General features: G+C 42.4%; 2 protein-coding genes across 2 annotated transcripts in view; one reads left to right on the top strand and one right to left on the bottom strand.

Moving 5' to 3' along the window:
* Nucleotides 1-1,132: 1,132 nt before the first annotated feature.
* Nucleotides 1,133-7,566, bottom strand: LOC133158710 (transmembrane protein 26-like). The gene is made up of 6 exons (XM_061286084.1): nucleotides 7,258-7,566; nucleotides 6,291-6,387; nucleotides 6,011-6,103; nucleotides 4,468-4,667; nucleotides 4,255-4,334; nucleotides 1,133-2,414 (listed from the first exon to the last, which is right to left on the bottom strand). The coding sequence occupies exons 1-6, from the start codon at nucleotides 7,452-7,454 to the stop codon at nucleotides 2,119-2,121; spliced, it is 963 nt and encodes a 320-aa protein (XP_061142068.1). The 5' UTR covers nucleotides 7,455-7,566; the 3' UTR covers nucleotides 1,133-2,118.
* Nucleotides 7,567-11,232: 3,666 nt separating this feature from the next.
* The window catches only part of arid5b (AT-rich interaction domain 5B), a 56,290-nt gene continuing 45,612 nt past the window's right edge, over nucleotides 11,233-21,910 (top strand). The window contains exons 1-3 of the mRNA XM_061286053.1: nucleotides 11,233-11,385; nucleotides 11,664-11,755; nucleotides 12,041-12,298. Coding sequence (XP_061142037.1) covers nucleotides 11,735-11,755; nucleotides 12,041-12,298 — 279 coding nt within the window. The 5' untranslated portion in view covers nucleotides 11,233-11,385; nucleotides 11,664-11,734. The remainder of the gene's footprint in view (nucleotides 11,386-11,663; nucleotides 11,756-12,040; nucleotides 12,299-21,910) is intronic.

Below are 21,910 nucleotides of genomic sequence, written 5' to 3'. Positions count from 1 at the left end.
TTTCACTTTTTTGGGCATTTTATGGCTGGTGCGACTTATACTCCGGTGCGATTTATAGTCCGAAAATTACGATATGTATTTTCACTCTCATACTGGTCACAGAAAGTTCAACATGGCACCTTATGGCAAAGAATTCTCTGAGGATCTAAAAAAAAAAATATTGCTCTACATATAGATGGCCTAGCCCACAGGTGTCAAACTCAAGGCCCGGGGGCCAGATACGGCCTGCCACATCATTTTATGTGGCCCGCGGAGAATTGTGCATCAAATTCGTCTGTCATTACTAGAATTGCAAACTGTCTTCACTTTTAATACCTTTTTTTTTGTTTTTTGTCAGTTTTGTAGCTTTTACTGTATATAATATGAGGTGCTCATACATATATTTGGGTTGACAGTCATAATGGCCCTCCGAAAGAAGCTATGACTACAATGCAGCCCGTGAAAAAACTGAGCTTGACACCCCTGGCCTAGGCTATAAGAAGATTCCCAACACCCTGAAACTGAGCTGTAGCACAGTGGCTAAGACCATACAGTGGTTTTAGAGGACAGGTTCAGTTCAAAACAGGCATCGCCATGGTCGACCAAAGAAGTTGAGTGCGCGTGCTCAGCGTCATATTCAGAGGTTGGCTTTGGAAAACAGGCGTAAGAGTGCTGCCAGCATTGGTGTAGAGGTTGAAGGGGTGAGGGGTCAGTCTGTCAGTAATCACACCATACGCCGCACACTGCATTCAATTGGTCTGCATGGCTGTCGTCCCAGGAAAAAGCCTCTTCTAAAAAAGATGGACTTCAGTGTTGTCCCATGAGAAGATATAATTAAAACATTGCAGAAAGGAGAGAGGTGTACTCACTTTTGTCAGATACTGTATGTGAGATGTCCTATTTTAAGTAAATATCAGCAGGACATTGACGTTAATCCAACTGTTGATTCAAATAAAAAAAAACATGTCATGCTGGAAGGACTCATGTACAATCATAACAATTACTGTCATAACAGTAAGACTCAAATTTTGCTCATTCAAAGTTAAAACAACAACAATTAAAGCTTGTGTTTTTTCAAAGAATAACACAAATGGAATGAAATGAATGTACTTTTTTTTTCTCAGAATAAATGGAGTAGATGATCTACTATGAATCACTTTCAGGAGATTTTTATTGTGCTATTTGTCTTTTTATAGCAGATATAAAAACAACCAATGCTTGACAATTGTGTTACTGTCTTGCTAAAAACAGGAATGAACCATCTGAGTCAGCATTAGATGAAATACTTTAATTAACCGGTGTTTACGCGTGAGTATGATCTGTTTCACCTTCCTGACTGAGTTCAAACGCTTGGTCCAATCTCCCAATGCCGTCAGCACTGACAAGACGCTTTCCCATGTCTTCGAACCTTCATGCTCAGACTGCAAGAATTGGAACAGAAAGTCTTATCTTATCAGGGCTTGACGACTATTTTTATTTCGCTTTTTCTGTTGTGCTGACACACTTTCAGAAGGATCCAGAAACCAACAGACACTCCTTTTTTTTCCTGTCCCGCTTCCTCTTTTCCAGTTGGTCTGCTGGTGTCTTCAGTTTTAGCACCACCGGTTACTCCAGTCCAATCCTTGATGAGAATTTATCAATCTGTACAACCAGCTCAGTGGCCTAGTGGTAGAGTGTCCGCCCTGAGACTGGAAGGTTGTGGGTTCAAACCCCGTCCGGGTCATACCAAAGACTATAAAAATGGGACCCATTGCCTCCCTGCTAGGCACTCAGCATTAACGGTTGAAATTGGGGGGTTAGATCTCCAAATGATTCCCGAGCGCGGCACCGCTGCTGCTCACTGCTCCCCTCTCCCCCAGGGGATGGATCAGAATCACATGGGGATGGGTAAAATGCAGAGGACAAAATTCACCACACCCAGATGTGTGTGTGACGATCATTGGGACTTTAACTTTAGCAACAGAAGGATTAAGCATGGAGATTGAATGTGGCGTCAAGTGCAGGGACATGGTTTAAAAGAGTTTCTGGGGAAGTGACTTTGAGGGACTAATGAAGACAAAGCAAAAGTATTACCGTGCAATCAATACAGTCAAGAATCACTTGGTTTCCCTTTTGCCCTGGAGATTTGATTCCACCTAATTACGGGATGGTAGTGCCCAGGCCACTGCCACGCCGAGAAGGTCTGAAGTCCTGGCAGATGACGGCCAGCCTGTACACGTTCAAAATGACCACCAGGAAGTTCTTGATGGCGAAGAAGACCAGCATTTGGTGGAAGACGTCGAAGAAGGTCATGACAGTGAGTCGCACCATCAGGAAGGGGCCGTCCTGGATAAACAAGGCCTCCACAATACTCCAGATGTCCGTGCTGTGTTTGGTCAGAAGGGAAACCTCTCGTACATCCTGCTCGTCCACCGAGTCTGACTTGGAGTTCACCACTGTTGGAAACAAGCAAGAAAAGTGTTTTAAATGTTAGCAGTTTTCGCCACCAGAGGGCAGTACAAATACAGCATAGTGCTTTCGTGTAATATTGTCATTGAGTAGGTCAATCTCATCTTTTATTAAATACAGCCAAACACTACTCAATTAACTTAACATGGCCATTTGGTTTTTGGAATGTAGGAGGGAACAGGAGAAGCAGACTAAAATCCACACTGGTAGAAAGAGAACTCCACAGAAGGAAGGCCGTATCCCGGATTTCAACCCTCAACCTCTGAACTATGAGGCGGATGGACAGCACCTCAAGTGAGTGAGCCTTTTTACTCTACATCATCAGATTGTTTATTTTGATGCTTTAAAGTTTACATTGGGTACATCCAACCTTGAGTTTACTCACTTGATATCAAATAAGCATCAGATTTGATTCCCAATTCAAAAAAGGCGAGATTCTGATCTGAAGATATGAGCCCAGGAGCTTTTTTTCCTGTTAATGGCCTCGTGAAACTCAAAAGTGCCTTTTTAATGGTTGCTAGCTCGAACAACACTTATGTTGGAAATCATTAAAGTGTAAATATCCAATTTATCCATTATCACCACTTTGCAAATTCGCTCATGAAAACGCCGCCCAGCTGGTATGAAGAGGGAATTTTCATAAACCTAACTATTTGCTGTGCATTCAAAGGTGAAGCACCGAAGCGTGTTTATAAACATGTTCCACATACGTATGTAACGACGTTTTCTGTGTTAACAAGCTGCACAAACACAAAAGCCGCACCCTAACAAGTAGGACATGAGATAAACAACACAAAGAGCACCATTAAGTGTTTCGTCTAAGAGCTCTAAAGCGACACATAAATATTAGGATCGAAGCTCCCTTGAAAGCACATTATTAAAAGCATCTTAGATCATGACAATGTTTCACTTTACTATTTGTTTCATGACATTTTGCTGCTTTTGATCATGGTCTACTTTTCTTTCGAAAAGGGGAAGTCAGCTCCAAATTTTCTGTGTCGTAAAATGTTCTGTGCGGCCCGCACAGTGTTCTGATGAATGCTTCGTTTGTGGAATATGAATTAAAGTTTTCTGAAGCTTAGCCCTGATTGGTTGAGACCTGAGACCCGGCAACTGTGATGTCATTTTCACTCGACAGCAGATGGCAAAATGGCCGATGACAATGGCCGTTCTGCATTATTAACAGCAAGTCAAGATGAATTTTATTTATTTATTTATTTATTTATTTATTTATTTATTTATTTATTTATTTATTTATTTATTTATTTATTTATTTATTTATTTATTTATTTATTTATTTATTTATTTATTTATTTATTTATTTATTTATTTATTTATTTATTTATTTATTCAAAAATCACCTGTCTCTGCTTTCGGATGATTCTGACTTTTCTTTTTATGTGATGAGTATGGAGCTAAACAACCATAAATGTTTTGCATTCGGACTCAGCGCGAGGGATAAAATGAGCGCTGGTTTTCAACTTTGTCCTTATGTCATCAGCGGTGGGGGCAGTGACCGCAGGTCCTTGGTGCAAACATTCAACTGCCACTTTACGGCAAGGTGCCAACAAACACTAGTCGTGCGCCACTTTGTAGACAGAGGCACATACAGTGACGTACGGGTGTTAAATTGGTGACCTCATGACTGAGCTCTGGTTTGGTTCTCTCCCAGTGAGAAACCAAACTGCTCTTTGAAGATCTGCAAGTTGACTCAAACCCGGGACTGGCATCAACTGCAGTGCCCACCCGACACCGGCACCAGCTCAATGTGAAAGGAGCGTCGATGTCTGTGTTATTAGAACGACATTTTTGTTGTTGTTTACTCACCAGCCAAATGTAAAGGAAACTGCAACATGCTCCACGTCCATACAGCTAAGATGATATAGACCAACTGAGGACTGTTCTCTCTGGAAAAGACAACACACAGTGAGGAATTTGTCTTTTGGTACTTGGTGCTGGTCATTTTCAATTGTACTTGTACTGATAGGCAGCAAAGCACCAGCGTAGGCCCGCTGAGCAAACATGATAAGAGCCACCCACTTGACATCTGACAGCGTCTCACTCGTGAATTCAAGGATGTCCGCCGCCGTTCCGACGAAGATCAGAAGGAGCTGGGAGAGTTCGTCCCTGGTGACGCCGCCCCCCAGGGGCAGGAGCCACTTTCCCACGATGAGGAGAATAAGCAGGATCTGATGAAGAGCGAGGATCCACTCATTGGAGCACAACGCCTGGTTGATGTTCTGAAAAACCCAGGATTGATAAGAGGGAAAAAAAAGTTATTTCTTCGTTAATAGACATCTGGATGTGTTTACGCTTGGCTCGGACTGTTGTAGAACGCAGCTAACTGGGTTTGTGCGCTGTTACGAGACTCTGCTGGATGTTATTGAAGCCTACCCCCACCCTGAAAACAAAAAGGGACCAAACATATGGTTTCTTTTTGGGGATAAAAGCTTTCTGAGGTGTATCCATGACTCACTGGGTACATGGGTGTAGTGGCAATCTCGCAATTGCTCCAATATTTACTTTTAAAATGTTCCCGTGTTGCAGTATCAATTTTATTATCTAGGCTAATAAAACAAAAGCGGATACATTTATCTGACAGGATTGTTTTCTTTGTGGAGTTCTCTAGGGATCGCTTCTAAGACCACACAAAATTTGGATTTTTGTCTTCAGATACAGTACAAGAAATCTTTTGTTTAACAGCATGCTCTGGTGTATAATATTGCACTTTCTGTCCACTAGTGGCTTAATTGCGGCGTTCAACCTTTCCTGACTTTTCCCAACGGATTCCGGCCAATGCTTTTGAGAAGGCTCTTTGTCTCACCCCCAGTCGGTTGCGCCTGCGACTTTGAGACGTCTGCTGCTGCATGGATTACGTCAACACTCGCATCTTTGTGCAATGTTCCTCGTGTGTTTATTCTCTCCACACTGCGAACCCAATTTGTCTGAGATTCTAAAACTTCAATGCTCCTCGATCTCGTGTCAAGTCAGTGACTGTGTAATTAGCTAAAGATTTGGCTGTATTTGTTCTTTCTTTGGACTCAGGACTGATGATGTGTCAGCATGTTGTTGACTGTGTGTTAGTCTGACACAAAGTTGGGGGTGGCAGTGGCTCAGTCGGGAAGGTCTTGGCTCAAAGAACTTGGCTTCGGGACCAAAAGGTGGCTGCTTCGGCACTCTTAGTCCAGCATTCTGCTTTTATGGGTCAAGAGACTTGAGTCTTTTGAAACGTCACTTTACCAGCTTGTAAACAAACTTTGTTCTCTTATTTCTGATGGTGTAAACGTACGGCAAATTGAAATCCACAGTATATGGTCAGTGTGGTTAACAAAATGCCAAAATTTGAAATGATTCAAAAAATGAATGGGTGCACATAACTTTTTGGGGAACACAATACTGACTCATGACACCAATCATTTACTAAAGAGTCTCATGATCAATCGGCTTTATTTTGGGCTACCGTCACTCCTCTGCATCCTGACATTGCTGAGTAGTTTCCCCCCCTCCAAAAAATAATCTTGACCACTCATTGCACAGCACAACTCTGCAGGTTAATAAAATACGATCGTGAAGTCCTCTTTACCTCAAGGTAGTTCTGGTACGTGAGGTTTTCCCCCGTGGTCTCGTTCAGGGTGATCACTCGTTTCACGTTCTCCCACGAGTCGAGCTTCTTGCACTGCGACAGGGCATATTCTCCATTAAGACCTTCCTAAAGTACATCTTGTAGCAAATACAGTTAGCAGCATTTTTATTGGCATTGCACTTAGAAACCTAAAAGTAGTCAAAGACTCAATTAAAATACTACAAGATATTTTATCCCATCTGAAAGCTGATGTCAAACAAAGTAATTGTGAGATCTTCACCTGAGGGTCGCCAGCTTTGTCCTGCTGGTAGTGGAGCTCCAGGATCCAAATGGAGGGGATGATACTGATCAGAAAGAGAAAGATGGGAGGGGAAAACCTGAAAGAGAGTATGCAAAAAGTCCATGAGAAGGCACAGCGGGAACAGATGATGTCATGCAAATAAACCTTCAGCCACCATTTGAGATCCTTTCAAAGTTGCTTTCTTAGGATTTGTTGCAGATACAGTCAAGCAAATTCAAGGTCTCATTCAGTGTTGCCGAGGATCAAAATAAAGCGTTTTGTTCATCCTGTCTTGGAATAGCTCAGGAGAAATTGCTACAGGAAAATGTCCTTCAAGTTCTCTTCTCCTGTTCCTAATATTTTGCTTTCCTCGTTCAGCTACAAGTGTCTATTTTTGGCATCCAAATATTTCATCTCTTACTTTTTGGGTATGTTTACTGAACAAATAGACTGAGTTCCTGCAAGGCTTCTTCCTGCATATATGTGGATGTCAGAGGAAGTCACAGCAGCTTGAAAAGTAGTTTGTTCCACCCAATCCCTTCCGTAGAGCTTCTACGCCATCCTAACGAGTCGCCTTGCCCCAGAAATTAGAAGGCTTACATACATCCAATCCATTTCTCTTCTGCTGTAGCTCAACTGATTTGAAGCTTTACATTTCTCAAAAGGGTTCTGCTTGTCTTTCAGAAATGTGGGAGCGAAATTTCTTAATAAAAATGTACAAAACTGAAATTTATCTCGGCTGGCCAGGAACTCTGATCCTAGAAAAGCTCCCGGCCTAATTTTATATTTTTAAATAAACATCCGTGTTCATGTCCTGTTTCTCAACATCATGCTTGATAGCCTCCCCCCCCAATTTCAGGACAGGGGGGACCACCCTGTCCTCATTGTCCCGTTAAACAATAGCAGCAGCCTGACAGAAGTTTGAAGTGAGAATAGAAAAAGTGCCTCGAATGCGCTTCTTTTTTACCATTTGTAATCTTGACCTTTTCTCCTCTTCAGCGTGACGATCATCTCCAGCAGCAGCGGCACGAAGAGCAGCGTGAGCAGCCAGAAAATGTTGTCCCCCTTCACCCACGTCACCCGCCACACACCCGCCAGCGACACGAAGAGAAAGAGCGCCCTGGTCACAATGGCGCACGTAAACTTCAACACGCTCAGCATCATCTTTTTCCTTCCCCCCTCCTCGAGCCGGTACCGTGCACACTCCTGACTGACAAACTCGACATGCACGATGAAGTTTGTGGCACTCGCACACACGCAAAAAAAAGAAAAGAAAAGTGGGCTCAAAGCTGAAGCTCCACCCCCGAGTGGGAGTGAGAATGGGGGCTGCTGCACGAATCCACTCGCTTTAGAATAAAAACTTGCCGAGTTGATGTTTAGGATTTAATTATTCATAAATGGCAGTTTAGGGACTCCGTTTGCTAAAGGGTGGCGTCCACAAGATGGCGCCAAAGATTTCTGCATTCTACTGTGTAAATGCTGCAGCAGCAACTGTAATGCTTCAGTCATCACTATGATGGGCCACTTAAATGCTGGAGGGGACCACAAGGTGTCATCAATGCTACTAGGCGGCCACGCACATTCTAACCAGATGCACGACAAAAAAATGCAACTTTAAATATAGACAAAATACATGCATGCGTGCTGTCATATTTTTCATACAGCTACCTTCAGGAATAATTGAAATAGAATAATGTATTGGATGTCAAGTATTTTACATCAAGTGCCATCTAAAAAATACTTTGCTACCAACATCATGACCAGCATTAAAACGTAGCAGGCTGTCATTTCTAAGTAGTGCGTATTTAATATTATTGAAAGCCATCGTAACATCTAGCACAATTTTAATTTATACACTGTACTGTAGGAAAAAAACATTACATTATGCTCAAGGGTTATTTAGGCAGTAATTCTTGTGCATACCACTAGAGGGAGCCAGTGTGATTCTCTCAGTTTATACCGTGCAGCATGAAAACGACCTGCTTCTACTGCGTGTTATGTCATTTCCTCATTTACACGACAAGACATGAAATTGGTTACGTGTGCCTGTATTTTCAAATAATATTCTCGTTTAGTTTGCATGAACAAATCAGCCCTTACATTGTCTCAGCAGTCACATTAAAACCTTCTGAGTCATTTTAATCACATATCTCATTATCTCGTTTATGCAGGAAGTCACTCGCTACGCAAAGTCCACCCAGGGGCGCACAAGGCACAATGCTCATGCTGACTTGTATTGAAATGAGCGGGCCCAGCCAGGCTGCCAATGGTGGTGAGGGGAAGCCACAGGCCGGCCCGTGACCTCGGAGGGCAGGCAGACTTTTCCTGTCTTTGTTCCAATATGTCCATCATCATCATGCTAATTTATGTTTCTCTCTCTGTTCTGTGCTACGTTAGTACAAAGAGAGTCGGTGGCAACAATAGTGGAAAAAAGATCAGTTTCTGTGTGAAGAGGCGGATGATGATGTACTGTCTTGTTGTCCCAACAGGGGGCGCTCAACACCACGCAATGAAGTGGCGTAACCTCCCACGGATGTTCCAGACAAAAAAAGCTCAGGTTCCAAGTGGATCGATCCCAAGTGCCTGTTTATTTTGGGGTGAGCACAAGTCACATTTTCCAAAAATGTGCCTTCTTTCTTTCTCTCTCTCTCTTTTTTGCTTTCTTGAACATGAGGGCCAACCACACCAAATAGTTTTCAATGAGTGTTTTGACTTTTTTTTTTTTTTCTTAATAGTTGCTGGGGTCAAAAGTGAAGCAGGTGCCCCAATAAGCGCGCACACATTCCCCATGCGCTTGTTCCCAAAACGCCGGGCCGGGTGCATGCAGTCACACATGTCAGACATTTGCATTGTGAGAAATTGCACTCGAAATGAGTAACACATGACTCACTCTCTCTCTCTCTCTCTTTCTATTTTTCTCGTCTCTGTGTCGACAGCTGCAAGCGGCCAAGCGTTTATTAGACAAATATGATTCAGAGCAGCCAGGCGGCGAGGCTCATCAAAGCTTTCCCCGTGTGGAATCTCTGACAATAATGAGATTTGCTGTAAAACAATATTGCGTTACCTTCATTTTCCTTTCTATCGTTCCCGACCTTAAAGCTGGAAAACCGCTGCGAATTCTGCATTAGCAATCAAAACAAGAGGCTATTATGCGGCACTGAGCTTCACCCCCCCCCCCCCATCCTAAACTCCCTCCACCTCCTCCTCTTAGCTCATGTTGCCTATGCAGTAAACAGCCCACAGATGTTTTACATTGATATGAACAAGTTTTCATTTGTACCCGGCAGAAGAAGCGCAGGGATTAACCTCGCCGCGCACGCCAATTTGGTCCCAAACAGCGAGCGACTTTTTGCATAAGGTCATTTTAGTTGTCTCTGAGTAAACCTGCCGTCGCCATAGCAACCCCGAGTGATGACTAAATTGCCTTATAAAAGGAGATAAATCGTTAATGTGCAGAGGAGAGTACTTCTGGGATGCAGCCACTGAGTCATATTTAAAAAAAAAAAAGGATCGTTTTGATTCTCACTCATTTCAACAATTCATTGTGATGTCTTTATGTGGCAGATATGTTTTTGCTTTTCTCCTCTTTTCCCTCCATCTTCACAATCCAGGTTCCAACGAGTGTTGAATTTTTAGGGTTCCATGTTAGGACTAGGCCATGTTAGGACTTGTGTCTTCAGTATATGAAAAAAACAACAACATTTTTATTAATCTGTCCGACCCAATAAGCGTCTTTTATTGATGTTTCATTTGCTGCTCCTTTTTTTTCAACAGACCAACCCCTGCAAATCTATCAAAATAGAACAGCACAATAAAAGCAGGCTTGTTAGCAATGTATGAGCCTGAGGTAGGAGTCCCATGTGTGGTTGCATTTAAAGGCCGCTACTTTCACATTCACTTGGCAGGGGTTGTAGCTCCCTTTCCTCTTTCAAAATTCCCATACAACCCCCCCGCCCCCGGCGCACTTTGTCGTCAATATCCGCATAGAGATTTTCGACGCGTGACACGCGGAAAATGCTGGCGATAAGAACGGGAATGGTGCCATCGATTTAAGCAAGGGGGGGACCTCATTATGGAGGCCGCCATTCAATTTGATGAAACCTCATTGATTAAGCTGCTACGATGAGGGAAATCAAGAGCAGATAACGCAAAAAGGACGCACGCTCGGAAAGAATAGCAACATTGTTGCCAACTAACAAGTCGTTAGCCTAATTGTGTAAATGTCCAATTCATTTATCCATCTATTCACCTATCTATCTGTCCATCCATTTGTCTATCCATTTTTGTATATAATCTGCCTGCCTAATTTGCCTGTCTGTCTGTCTGTCTGTCTGTCTGTCTGTCTGATCCACTCCTGCAAATTACGTCAAGTGGGATGAAAAAAAACAACGTGTTGCATAATCCACATTGCCAGTGGCATGCATGCGTGTATGCGCACACATCTAAGCGTGCGTGTAAATGACTTGTAAAGAAACGGCGCCGCCCCGTGGACACAGTAGTTAGCGCACGAATAAACATCAGCCAATACAGCATCCCGACTGATAAACATAATGGTCTCTCTTTATATAGATAGCTATATAGATACATATATAGATCTATAGATCGTAGATTAAACACGAGAAATTAGTTATAACAACCTCGTATATTTATATGGATGGACGGATCGGACTGGGAAATAGGTCTGATAAATTTTCATACGAGTTTTATTAGTCACCCAAGAGGTTGTTTATGGTTTTCTGACTGACACAAATTGCTGTAAACATAAAGCTGTTTATTTCCTGCTAGGACAATTAAATCAAACTGGTTGCATTGGTGGGAAAAAAGCAAAAAAAAGGCGGAACATCACGAGTCTCTCATTGCCTTTTGCGGAACCATTTGATGGGCCTATTAACTTTGATGTAACATTGTTTCTTGTCGGCAGCCTGTGTGTGTGTGTGTGCGTGTGTGTGTGTGTGTGTGCGTGTGTCATTATGTGAGAAATGGGCTTTCATACTCACTCGTTTTTACACCAGTCCTGGAAGGCACATACACAGGGGGTGCTTCAAAAAAGCCTACAATCGACTCCATTTAAGCTTTTCGAGGCGGATAAATTACGGTGGGTCATATGTAGTACTAATAAGCAGAGTAATATTAGAATTGGTAGGATGGAAAATCAAATGTCTCGATTCGGCCGTGATATCGCGACTAAATTGCTTTTAAGGTTAATAGCGGGGATACAAAATAATGTTAACTCGCAAAGACACACTATGCAATGAGCCAGACATGTAAAACACGTCGAAACACATCACATGAACTCGAAACGACACATTTAAAATGGCTGTTTAAAGTCCAACGGGTGCTATTTTGAAGTGGCTCACTGTCTGTACCTTCCAGGACCTGCGGCGATCCATTCAAGCCAGCAAGTTTGGAGAGCGTGTTGACTTGAATCAATTCAGAACGTCGCGATGGAGCCGAACTCACTCAAGGTAATAAAACCGCCGCCGCGAAGCCCTTCTGCTTTCCACCTCGCTTTTTACCTTAGCCCCCACCGCGTCTTTCCGCGAGGCTGTCCCGGGTCCGAAACGGCCGACCGTCGCCAAACTTTGACATTTATCGTACGTTCGGCGTCGGTCGCATCCGCATCCGTCCATTTAACGGCTATTAATAGCTTAGCATGCGGCCAAAATAAACACAAGACGGCGTGAGTGACATGTTTGTTGAGCCACTCGTTGTATTCGCTTGTGTTCTTATTGTGTGTGTTTTCTCCACAGTGGGTGGGCTCGTCTTGCGGCTTACACGGACCGTATATTTTCTACAAAGCCTTCAAATTCGCGAGCCGGGACGCCGAGGCTCGGATCCTTTCGCTTGGGGACTTTTTCTTGGTGCGCTGCAAGCCGGACGAGCCCGTGTGCGTTGCCGAGCTGCAGCTTCTCTGGGAGGAGAGGACGAGCAGGCAACTTTTGTCCAGCTCAAAACTTTATTTCCTACCAGAGGACACTCCCCAGGGACGCGACGTCTCCCACGGAGAGGTAAGGGGGCCAATATATTTATTCATCAGCGGCTTTAATTGTTTCCACCGCCCCCCTCCTTCCCTGCCCTCCCTCCGTGCTTCATTCCGATCCCTGCCATATTTAGTGCATTAATTAGTTGACTTGGCGATGTGTGCTTTGCCGTTTTTTCCTCGCCATTGTGCTGCGTGTGCACTTGCCTAGCGTTCGACGTGGGAATAAAACCCGTATTGCGCTCGGAAAGCATGCATAATGCATTGTTGTGGACGTTCGGTAGGCGGAAATTGCACAATAGATGAGAATGCGCTGCATGGTTTGCAGATGGTGTGGATACGTGTAAGCGACCGATTGACAGCTATGTTTTGGGATTTGTACGTAAATCAGAACGAGTCTTCAGGGTCACTAAGCAATGCGTGCAAAGTCGACGTACGTAGCGTAACGCAGGACCCCGACGTGGTAAACAAACGACTCCCCGTTTGTAACGTTGAACTTTACGTCTTATGTCGGGACTTTCGTAACAGAGGACCCCCGGCTCCCCTATAGTGTTCTTTGGCACCATTCGTAACATTAAACATCGGTGTCGTTTATTGGAACATTGACGTTGTATACTGAGGACACTTGGACTGTACAAAAGGGCAATTGTTCACTAAACAGTAGCTGTTCAGATTCACGTGTTATTTATTTTTTATCTCTCGTCATTTATTTTAAACAAACGACATCTTTATTCTAAAAATTCACCAATAAGTGCAAGTTTAATAGAAAAAGTTCCACCGCCTATAAAATTGAATGAAATTTTTGACAATTCAATAACTCCTTGAAGTTTTAGGAAGTACACAATGTTAATATTTTACACAATCTTGTTTAAAGTCCAAATACTAAGCGCAGCATCGGTTACTAAGTTAACCGAAAGTGAAAGTATCTAAATGTAAATGTTTTATCTTAACATGTGAAAACAAGGAGCCTGTTATTCAAAACTAAGATGCAACTACATTACTTATGCTTAATGTAACTATATTTGAAAAAAGTACACTAGCCACAGGAGAAACTATTAATCCCTGCCCAACAGCCAGCCATCCATCTCAATATTAAAAGCTGGACTCAGCAACTTTGATCAGTAAATTCAAATAAACCCAGTCTTGGCCTGACATGCTTTCTGGTATCGGACATTGCCCGAGTCTCTGGTAAATTTTTTTTGATTTTTGGGTCAAATTTTCTGCCAAAATAAAAACTAGTCTATTTAACAAGAAACAATGTTGGCACACTCAATTAGCTTTATTGGGCCACCAAAAATGATATGGGCATCGAGTTTGGCACCTGTCGAGTGTATTTGGCCAGCTGAAACAATTTGCGTTGGCACAATGTCAAAACATTGATGTTGGACCTCGTAAAACAACCTCTGTACTGTACTGATGTTTTTGTTTTGGCTCTCGTATTGCAACGGCGCTTTAATGGACCTCTTCAGCATGCACGTTCTTCCTTCCCTCCTTCTTCGCTGATTCTCTTGTCTTGTTTATGTGCACGAGCGCTGCACAAAGAAAGCCGTGTTTGTACTCGAAGTCTTCCGCTCAAGGTTTACTTGCATTCTTTCCTCTTGAGTAATAAGCGCGCCTATCACGTTTCCCTTTCATGAGAAACATGGCTATTTATGGCCCCCGACGCAGCTTACACAAGCCATCATCTTTGTCGCTCCGATGCCTATTATGAGCCGTGGGTATCAGCTCCACCAGAACAAGCTCCCATTCCTCCACTCCAAATGTCTTCTTGGCCTTTAACACGCTGCAATTATTTCGGAATCTCTTAAAGGCACGCTTGTGCAATATTAGCGCATTGAAAGCTGAAAGGTCCAACGCAGACATTTTCACCCGCCCTCAATGGGGAATTATGGAAATAATCTTTTCCATGGTCAGGCTGCCCCCATAGCGCCTTTCTTATGTGTACAGGCAAGTGTGAAAAGAATCAACTACTGTTTAGAGTTAAATGGAAAATCCAGCCGCAATTTTTGTCGCTCTCATGGAGATTTCTTTTTATTTTATACCAGCTGGAAGAGCCCGGCTAGTGAATAGAAAATCGATGAAATAGCTAAGGTTGCTTGTAAAAGAATTCACGGTTTTAAATGTAATGTTTATAGTGAAATAATTCAATTGAATACCTGAAAGTTATTTGGATAGAATACGTTTATTTGACCCTTTTCATTTATTTACACGCAATGAATTTAAGTGCCTGACAAAAAAAAAAGACATTTCAATTCACCAGTTTTTGAAGAAAAATGGTGAATTTAGAGCAGGGGTCACCAACCTTTTCTTAAACCGAGAGCTACTTCCTGGGTACTGATTAAGGCAAAGGGCCAGTGCCAGTTTGACACACAGTTCTGAAATTGCTGCACCGCGCTGGTCACATTATTGTGACAGAGCCGTCGCTGAAATTTAGAAAATATTTTTAAAGTCCTGATGTACTTTCTAAAACTGAAGTGGACCTCAGTGCGCAGGGAGCTTAATTTAGTCCGATCGTGCAACCGCAGCGCGCCGGGCGCTCACTGTCTCATTGCTTTAAGAGCGTCTTTGTGTTTTCGGATGGCTTTACTGCTCCCACTCGCTTTCTTTGGAGGACGATTAGGGGGTTAATACAATCCTCAAAGTAACGAAAATACAATAACAACGGAGTCAGTCTGCATCCGCGCCGCACGGTCGGGTTTTTTCAGGTCCTCCCTGCTCATCTCCCGAGGTTCGACCTCCGAATTTTGTTCGACAACCGTAGCAAAAAAATCTCTAATTTTTTGTTCGAATTCCGATTTCTTCGAGAACCGGGACGTTCGAAAACCGAGGTTTGACTTTAAAATAAATAGATGCAGCTCACTGACAAGTGCCGCTAATTTTAGAACAGTCCTGCGGGCGACTCATGCGGTCCTCACGGGGCGACCTGGTGCCCGCGGGCACCGTGTTGGTGACCCCTGATTTGAGCAACAAAATAATACAATAAAAATAAAATATAAATTTTAAATATTACCATGTTGTAATAATTAAGTCCAAGTACGGCAAGAACAACATTAAAAATATCACATTGCGTAAATCAGTGCTTCTCAAATAGTGGGGCGCGCCCCCCAAGGGGGGCGCGGTGCTATTCCTGGGGGGGCGCCTGTGACCCTGGGGAACAGGCTTTTTTTTTGGCAGTACTAGAATAAAGTGTAATTGCGCGTTTACTACAGCAGGGGGCAGTGGCGCTCTCATTGTTACTTCTGTCACGTTTGCGACAAGCAACATTTTACGACTTACAAGACAAGTTAGGATAGTCACGGTGGGGAGGGGGGGCGCGAATAGTTTTCTTCTTGCCAGGGGGGGGCGTAACAGAAAATAATTGAGAAGCACTGGCGTAAATAGAGTTTTAGGTTTCTGAAGCAATGCGTGACGTTTGGAACTGTGACAAGAAGAACATCTCATCTATGCACAAAGCAAACCTTTTTCTGGCAATCCTTTAGATTGCATCCATTCCATTTCCTGCTCTACAAAAAACACAAATGACTGCACTTCTCTGGCATGACACATTTCCCCTGATTTGTGTCGTGTATATTATTAAGCTTAGCTTACATTCCTCTCTGTGTGCGTATGTCCGTAAACTATCTTATCAGCCCAGCCAGCACATTTGATGTGAACCCAACAAAAGAGAAAAGAGTTCTCCTCTTTGAGGGGGAAAAATGATGATGGGGCATTAAAAAAAAGACGATATGATACCAAAAAGCAATTTCCTCCCTCCTCTCGCTTTGCATGAATTATGCAGCATCTTGCATCACATGGCCTTAAAGCTTTGAAGAGCATTTTTGCGTGGGTGAGTGTTGGGAGGGGGTTGCGTTCAAGTGCATCCAGCGAATGGGAGCTCTTTACTGTCCACTGTGTGTTACAACACAAAGAGGAAGTGGACCGGAGCCGACAAGCTGCGGAGGCCTTGGCGACCTTCGCCAAACGCCGACTTTGCCCCGTGATGCTAATCTGAGTCAGCACCGAGCGTTTACAGATGCAACGTGTAATCCCAAAAACAAACATGAGCTGGGAGCGGAGGGGCGGGGGAGAGGGAGGGCTGTTGAAATTTGCCACTGTGGGAAAATGTCAACACGGCAAGGGGGAATTACATTTTCAGCTATTTGAAAGCTCACATTACTCACCTTTTGGTGTTTATGAGGGGTGATCGTGGCTCAGAATTGATGAAAATGAAAAGTCGTCAAAAGTAAATGGACGTTCTCTGAAAAAAAACTAGTTAAAAAATGTAATATTGCAATAATAAGGCTTTCATTGTTAGGGTCCGACTATTCATCGCTCGGCATTTATTTGTGCGCATTTCCACGGTTTGTGGGCCGGTCCCTATCGTAAACTCGTTCACTCTAATGTCATACGAGTATGAGGAACAGAAAAAAGTTGTACTTTAAATAATAGAAAAGAAATATTTAAACTTGGTGTGGGATAACCTTGCCGTTCTACTACAAAAAAATAAGTAAATGCATTAAGTTGCCAAGAAATTAATTGTTTTATTTGAAAAATATGTCATGATTTACGCGATTTTGGGAAAAAAAACCTTGGTTTTCTTCTCAGTGTGCCCGTGTGGGAAAATGTAAGGACGTCAGTAGGAGGACTGACATTTTTAGTGTCCTCACGAGGGTTCGATTAATGGCCGACGAGTCGCTTACCCGTGTAAATCTGTAACTCGAAGCCGTCTGACATTCGCCCGCTGACCCCTGCACGAATAGCAACTTACATTCTTTTTTTTTTTTTCATTGGCCTGTAATGAGCGCAATGAATGTGGCGCATGATGTCAATGTAGCCACTTAGAATTCCATTTGTGCCATTTTGCACAGCAGACACATTTCAAAAGCTGCTGGCTTTGTTGCTTGTTGAATCACAAAGATTATTTTTACAATATGGCGTGGGAGGGGGGTGAAACGAGGAAATATTACAAGAATTGTGAGCATGCCATATTGTTGACGTATGTCATAAAATGGTCCGGTCAAAAAAGAAATCTTGAATACAGATGAGATGTTGTTTTCAAAGTAACAGTTTGCTTTTGCGAGAATATAATGTCATGCTCGATCAGGGGGGAAAATGTCCTAATTTGATTGAAAAGAGAAACTTTGGGGTACCACATTAGTCTAAAAACAGCTTGCTTTTGTCATGTTTGTGTCAATATTTGAACAAGGCTGTCATCAAGTGCAAGTGTTTAGGACAAATGTTTTTCTATTAGCACAGACCAAACAGCAGCAGCAGTAATGGTGGATGTCAACTTGACTTTCATAACATTTATGACACTTTCTTATCAGCGTGGCCTCAATTTTCACTTTGTACGCCAACCACTAACGTCTTTAATACGACCTCACCATAAAGTCCACTATGGGGGCGGGGGGTGTTATTCTTGTTATTCTTCATTGTATGCCGGGGGCCCAGCCAGCCTTGTTTTCCAGCCCCCCTACCCGCCACCACCAGCTGAGCCCCCCCTCCCGCCCTTTAAACAGCCTTTTGTGCCAAGCCGCTGGGCCGTTATGAGCGACCCTCGGCCGGGGCCCCTCCACGCAGGCGTTAACTGACGTGCACGCTCTTGCTAATGCAGCGCTAGCCCAATAGTGTCATTGCCCACGCAACTCCTTTTCAACATCTTCCCAAATCAAGTCCAATTCAATTTGACCTTTGCTTATCGGCGTGACCCCGACGACTGAGAATCCCCACACGCCGAATGAAAATCGAGTGGCCGGCTAATAGTAAAAATAATTGATGCCCGTTATAATTGCATTGAAAAAGAAACAAAACATGGATTATTTTAACCCTAAATATTTTGGAACAATTAGGGATATACCTGAATATAATTTTTAAATTCTCATGAATAATACTTCATCAGTATTCATCCTTTCATGCATTTTTCTCCTTTGTCCATAAACAATTTCAAGTTCTCAATGACAAAGCAGATATTTAGATGAGTTTTTATTTTTATTATAACCTCCCCTCCCCCCAGCTCGGCCAATATTTCTGCATCGCATTATGTTAATGCCTTTTCATAATCACCTTTGATTCCTTGTGACCTCTCGCTTCCTCCCAGCTGACGCTCACTCGCTTGCTTACATTGATTGTCGTGCCAAACGTTATGGCGCTATTCCACACACGCGTGTTCCACACTGTACTTGTAGCAAAATGAGATTGTTTTCATTTGCTGCTCTTTTGATTATTATTTTTTTCTTTTCTTTTCCGAAAGGTCGGGGGGAGTAGGGAATAAAAGGAGCCCTGAATGGCTAATTCAGGCATGTGGGAAGCACTGGCTGAGCTAAGTGGCTTAGCCGTGCGGCATTTTGATGGATTGCGCGTTGAATGGGCGGGCGAGTGTAAATGTGAACCTCGGCGACGGCGCTTCCTCGTCCTGTGTGCAATTTACAAATTGCAAATTCCTCATTGGCACAACAATGGCTGGAATTGAGGAGGTGGTACTGATGCCTGCCCGCATAGCTAGTCATTAACTTGCAACACTTCCCTCAAGTGAATTCTTTGCCATTGCTGAAATAGCATGTCAATTATTACCAGCTTTTTAGAATGGTGTCAGTAAAACAAAACAAAAAAAAACGATGGAAATAACTATGAATTTCTCCACTTTAGCAGCGTTCAACAAATTTTCATTCATTTTACCGAATAAATTTGTAAACTTAGAAGAGTAATTACCAGGACAAAGTGATAATTTGAGGAGTTTTCGTTTTGTTTCGTTTATTTCAAACGTGGAAAAATAAATAAGATTACTGTACACAAATGACAAGACAAATATATATATATATATATACGTATATACATATATACGTATATACATATATATATATACACATACACACATAAACTAAAAGAGTAGCAATCAAGATATAACCACAAAGGAAACCATAAATCAAGTATAATTGATTTAATCCCACCGCCTTTTAATAATCCTAAATACCCAGCCATAAATCATTTTGCCTCACTTATTCCAACAAAATACTAAATTACTAAATTATCTTCCACCTGCTGATCGCCAGAACACTAAACATATACCTACACAATATTAATACATACATATGTCTGACACACAAACATTTAACATACATACATGCCTCAAATACAACACAAAGATACCTGAATGATAAAAATAAACAAAATAAAAAACAAAAAACAGCGTGAAAAAAACAATGACAGACAAACAAAAACCAACAAAGAAACGTAAATAAATAAATACTAAGCACCCCGTGATACTCAAACACCCTCATTTCTGTACCTTGTAAAAAAATTTCTTCTTTATCTTTTTTTAAACTGATTGAGTTTTAAATTTAAAAATAATTTATTATTTAGGGGCGATCAAATATTGCGGTTGCATTCGGCTTTCCTGTGTGTGAAGCTTTGGCCCATGTTGTTGTCTCGCTTGGAAGCAGGATGTCAAACTGCAGGCTACAAAGCTGCAAAATTCCAAAAGTGACTGACGAAGCACTTATGTTATTTTTTTGCTTTTTTGCAGCATCACCCTACAACTTCTGACACCTCACACACAAGCCTTTGAAAACTTGTTTGCTTTTGAAAACGACCTCATGGTATCTGTGAATGAAAGATGAGATCAAGCGGCATTTGAGTTGCGCTTTGACAAGAATTCAATCGTCGTATGCCAAGAAAGCAAGTCGATTGCGTAAAGTCCCAAGTTGATGTGAAGTAAATCGAAGACGTCGTAATATTCCTGGCTCTTCTCTCTCTTTTTTTATTTATTTATTTTTTTATTAATTCCCAGTAAAGTTTGTTTTGGGCTAGTCGGGCCAAGGTCAGTCATGTGGAGGAGAAGATAGATAATGAACTCTTATTGTGTTTCATACTCTCTCGCTCTCTCCCGCACTCTCCCACCCCCCAACCCCCCCATTGTCGGTGTCACCATGTCCATTACTCAATTACTAATCTCCTCTGGCCTGCTAAATTCCTGAGCTGACCTCTCAGAAGTTCAGCAGGCTGAAACCTTTGCAGCGTGACAGCACCTCTGTGTGTGTGTGTGTGTGTGAGTGTGTGTGAAAGACGCCCACTCACTGAGAGCCCCCAAAAGGCCCCTTCTGTGAATGTGTTGTACTGTAGGCAGTAGGTGGCAATTAGTAGAATGCCTTATAGTCAAAGTGGACTTGGACCTTGACTTGCTGTTTTACTTAAAAAATGTCCCCTTTTTGTGTGATGTAACTCATGGCATTTTCTGTGCGACAGTTATTTTCCCTCCCTTTGAAATATTTCGAGGTGTCGCGTCATTTCTGAGGCGGGGATTTCAAGTCGGGCTATTCCGGAGAGTTTAATTCCAACAAAATGGCAGGCACCGGGGAGGGTTCGTTCGTTTATCATTCATTCATTCATTCATTCATTCATTCATTCATTCATTCATTCATTCATTCATTCATTCATTCATTCATTCATTCATTTATTTGATGAGATTTTTTTAAATCTATGCTTGAACAGCAAATGTCTGTTCAGTCCACTCAGTTACATTATACCCCATCATATGCCCCATCAAAGCAATCAGGTTCCTGAGTAATGTTATGCTGCTGCAGTATTGACACGAATTATTCATGGCAGAAAGAAACGCAGGCACAAAGTAAAGTCCGGCTAGTGCACCGGTGTTAAACCCGTGGCCCGGGGGCCAAATCCGTCCCGCAACATCATTTTATGTGGCCCGTGAAGGCAAATTCTGTTTTCATGTTTCTTGCAAGTTGTCTTCACTTTTAAAAACACTGAGATGAGATTGTCATGATTTTTTGTTACAAATTTTGTTTTAAATGAAATTGAAAAATAGTTGAAGAAAGAATTTACGCTTAATGAAATTGAAAAATAGTTGAAGAAAGAATTTACGCTTGAGCTTTACTGCCATGCATGAAGCAAGCGTTTGCATTTTGGAAGCTACTAAATATGGTTCCTTGCTCTGTTGCGCAACCTGTTGCTTTAAAGTCTTGTTGTTGTTCTTTTCGAGAATGTGCCTCGCCAATGATTTTCTGGAGCGTGACCAGGCATGCCAAACATTTATTTTCCAAATAAATCCTCTCTCTTTAAGATTTTATGCGACAGTAAATGCAGTTTCTTTTTGTTTTTGCGCTGATTTACAATGTCATCACAATGCCGCAGATGGTGAAAGTAATAAATTGTCCAGTTTTTTTTCCACCTTCCAAGTTCTTGCGTTTTATTAGGGCGCCGCGGACTTGAGGCGTACAGTAACTTGACTCGCTGGTGGCTTTTTGGTGTCACTACTCTCTTACAGTCCAACCTCCTGACTACATCTCACACTTCATCGAAAAATACGACAGCAAAAGTAATGGCGAGATTGACCTTCTTTTTCCAGACGGATTCTGTCGAGTTATGCACACTTGTGCAATTTGGCGAGAAAGCACAATTCACGTCAGCACAAAGCCATGAGATGGTGAGACGAAAGTGTAAATTTGACAAGGAAATAATCTTCAGAGAAAAAGAATTGTAATTTGAAGCTGCATTTGGCAAGCTCATTGTGATTATGAATCATCACCGCTACTCGAGCACAAAACAGCGAGATGTATTAACACCGCTGCAACAACACGATGATGATTATGAATATCCATGGAAGGCAATATAGCAGAAATATACTATACGCTCCAACGTGCTTTTT

Source organism: Syngnathus typhle, linkage group LG8 (genome assembly GCF_033458585.1).
Source record: "Syngnathus typhle isolate RoL2023-S1 ecotype Sweden linkage group LG8, RoL_Styp_1.0, whole genome shotgun sequence".
NCBI lineage: Eukaryota > Metazoa > Chordata > Actinopteri > Syngnathiformes > Syngnathidae > Syngnathus > Syngnathus typhle.
This window is presented reverse-complemented; position numbering and strand designations above follow the sequence as displayed.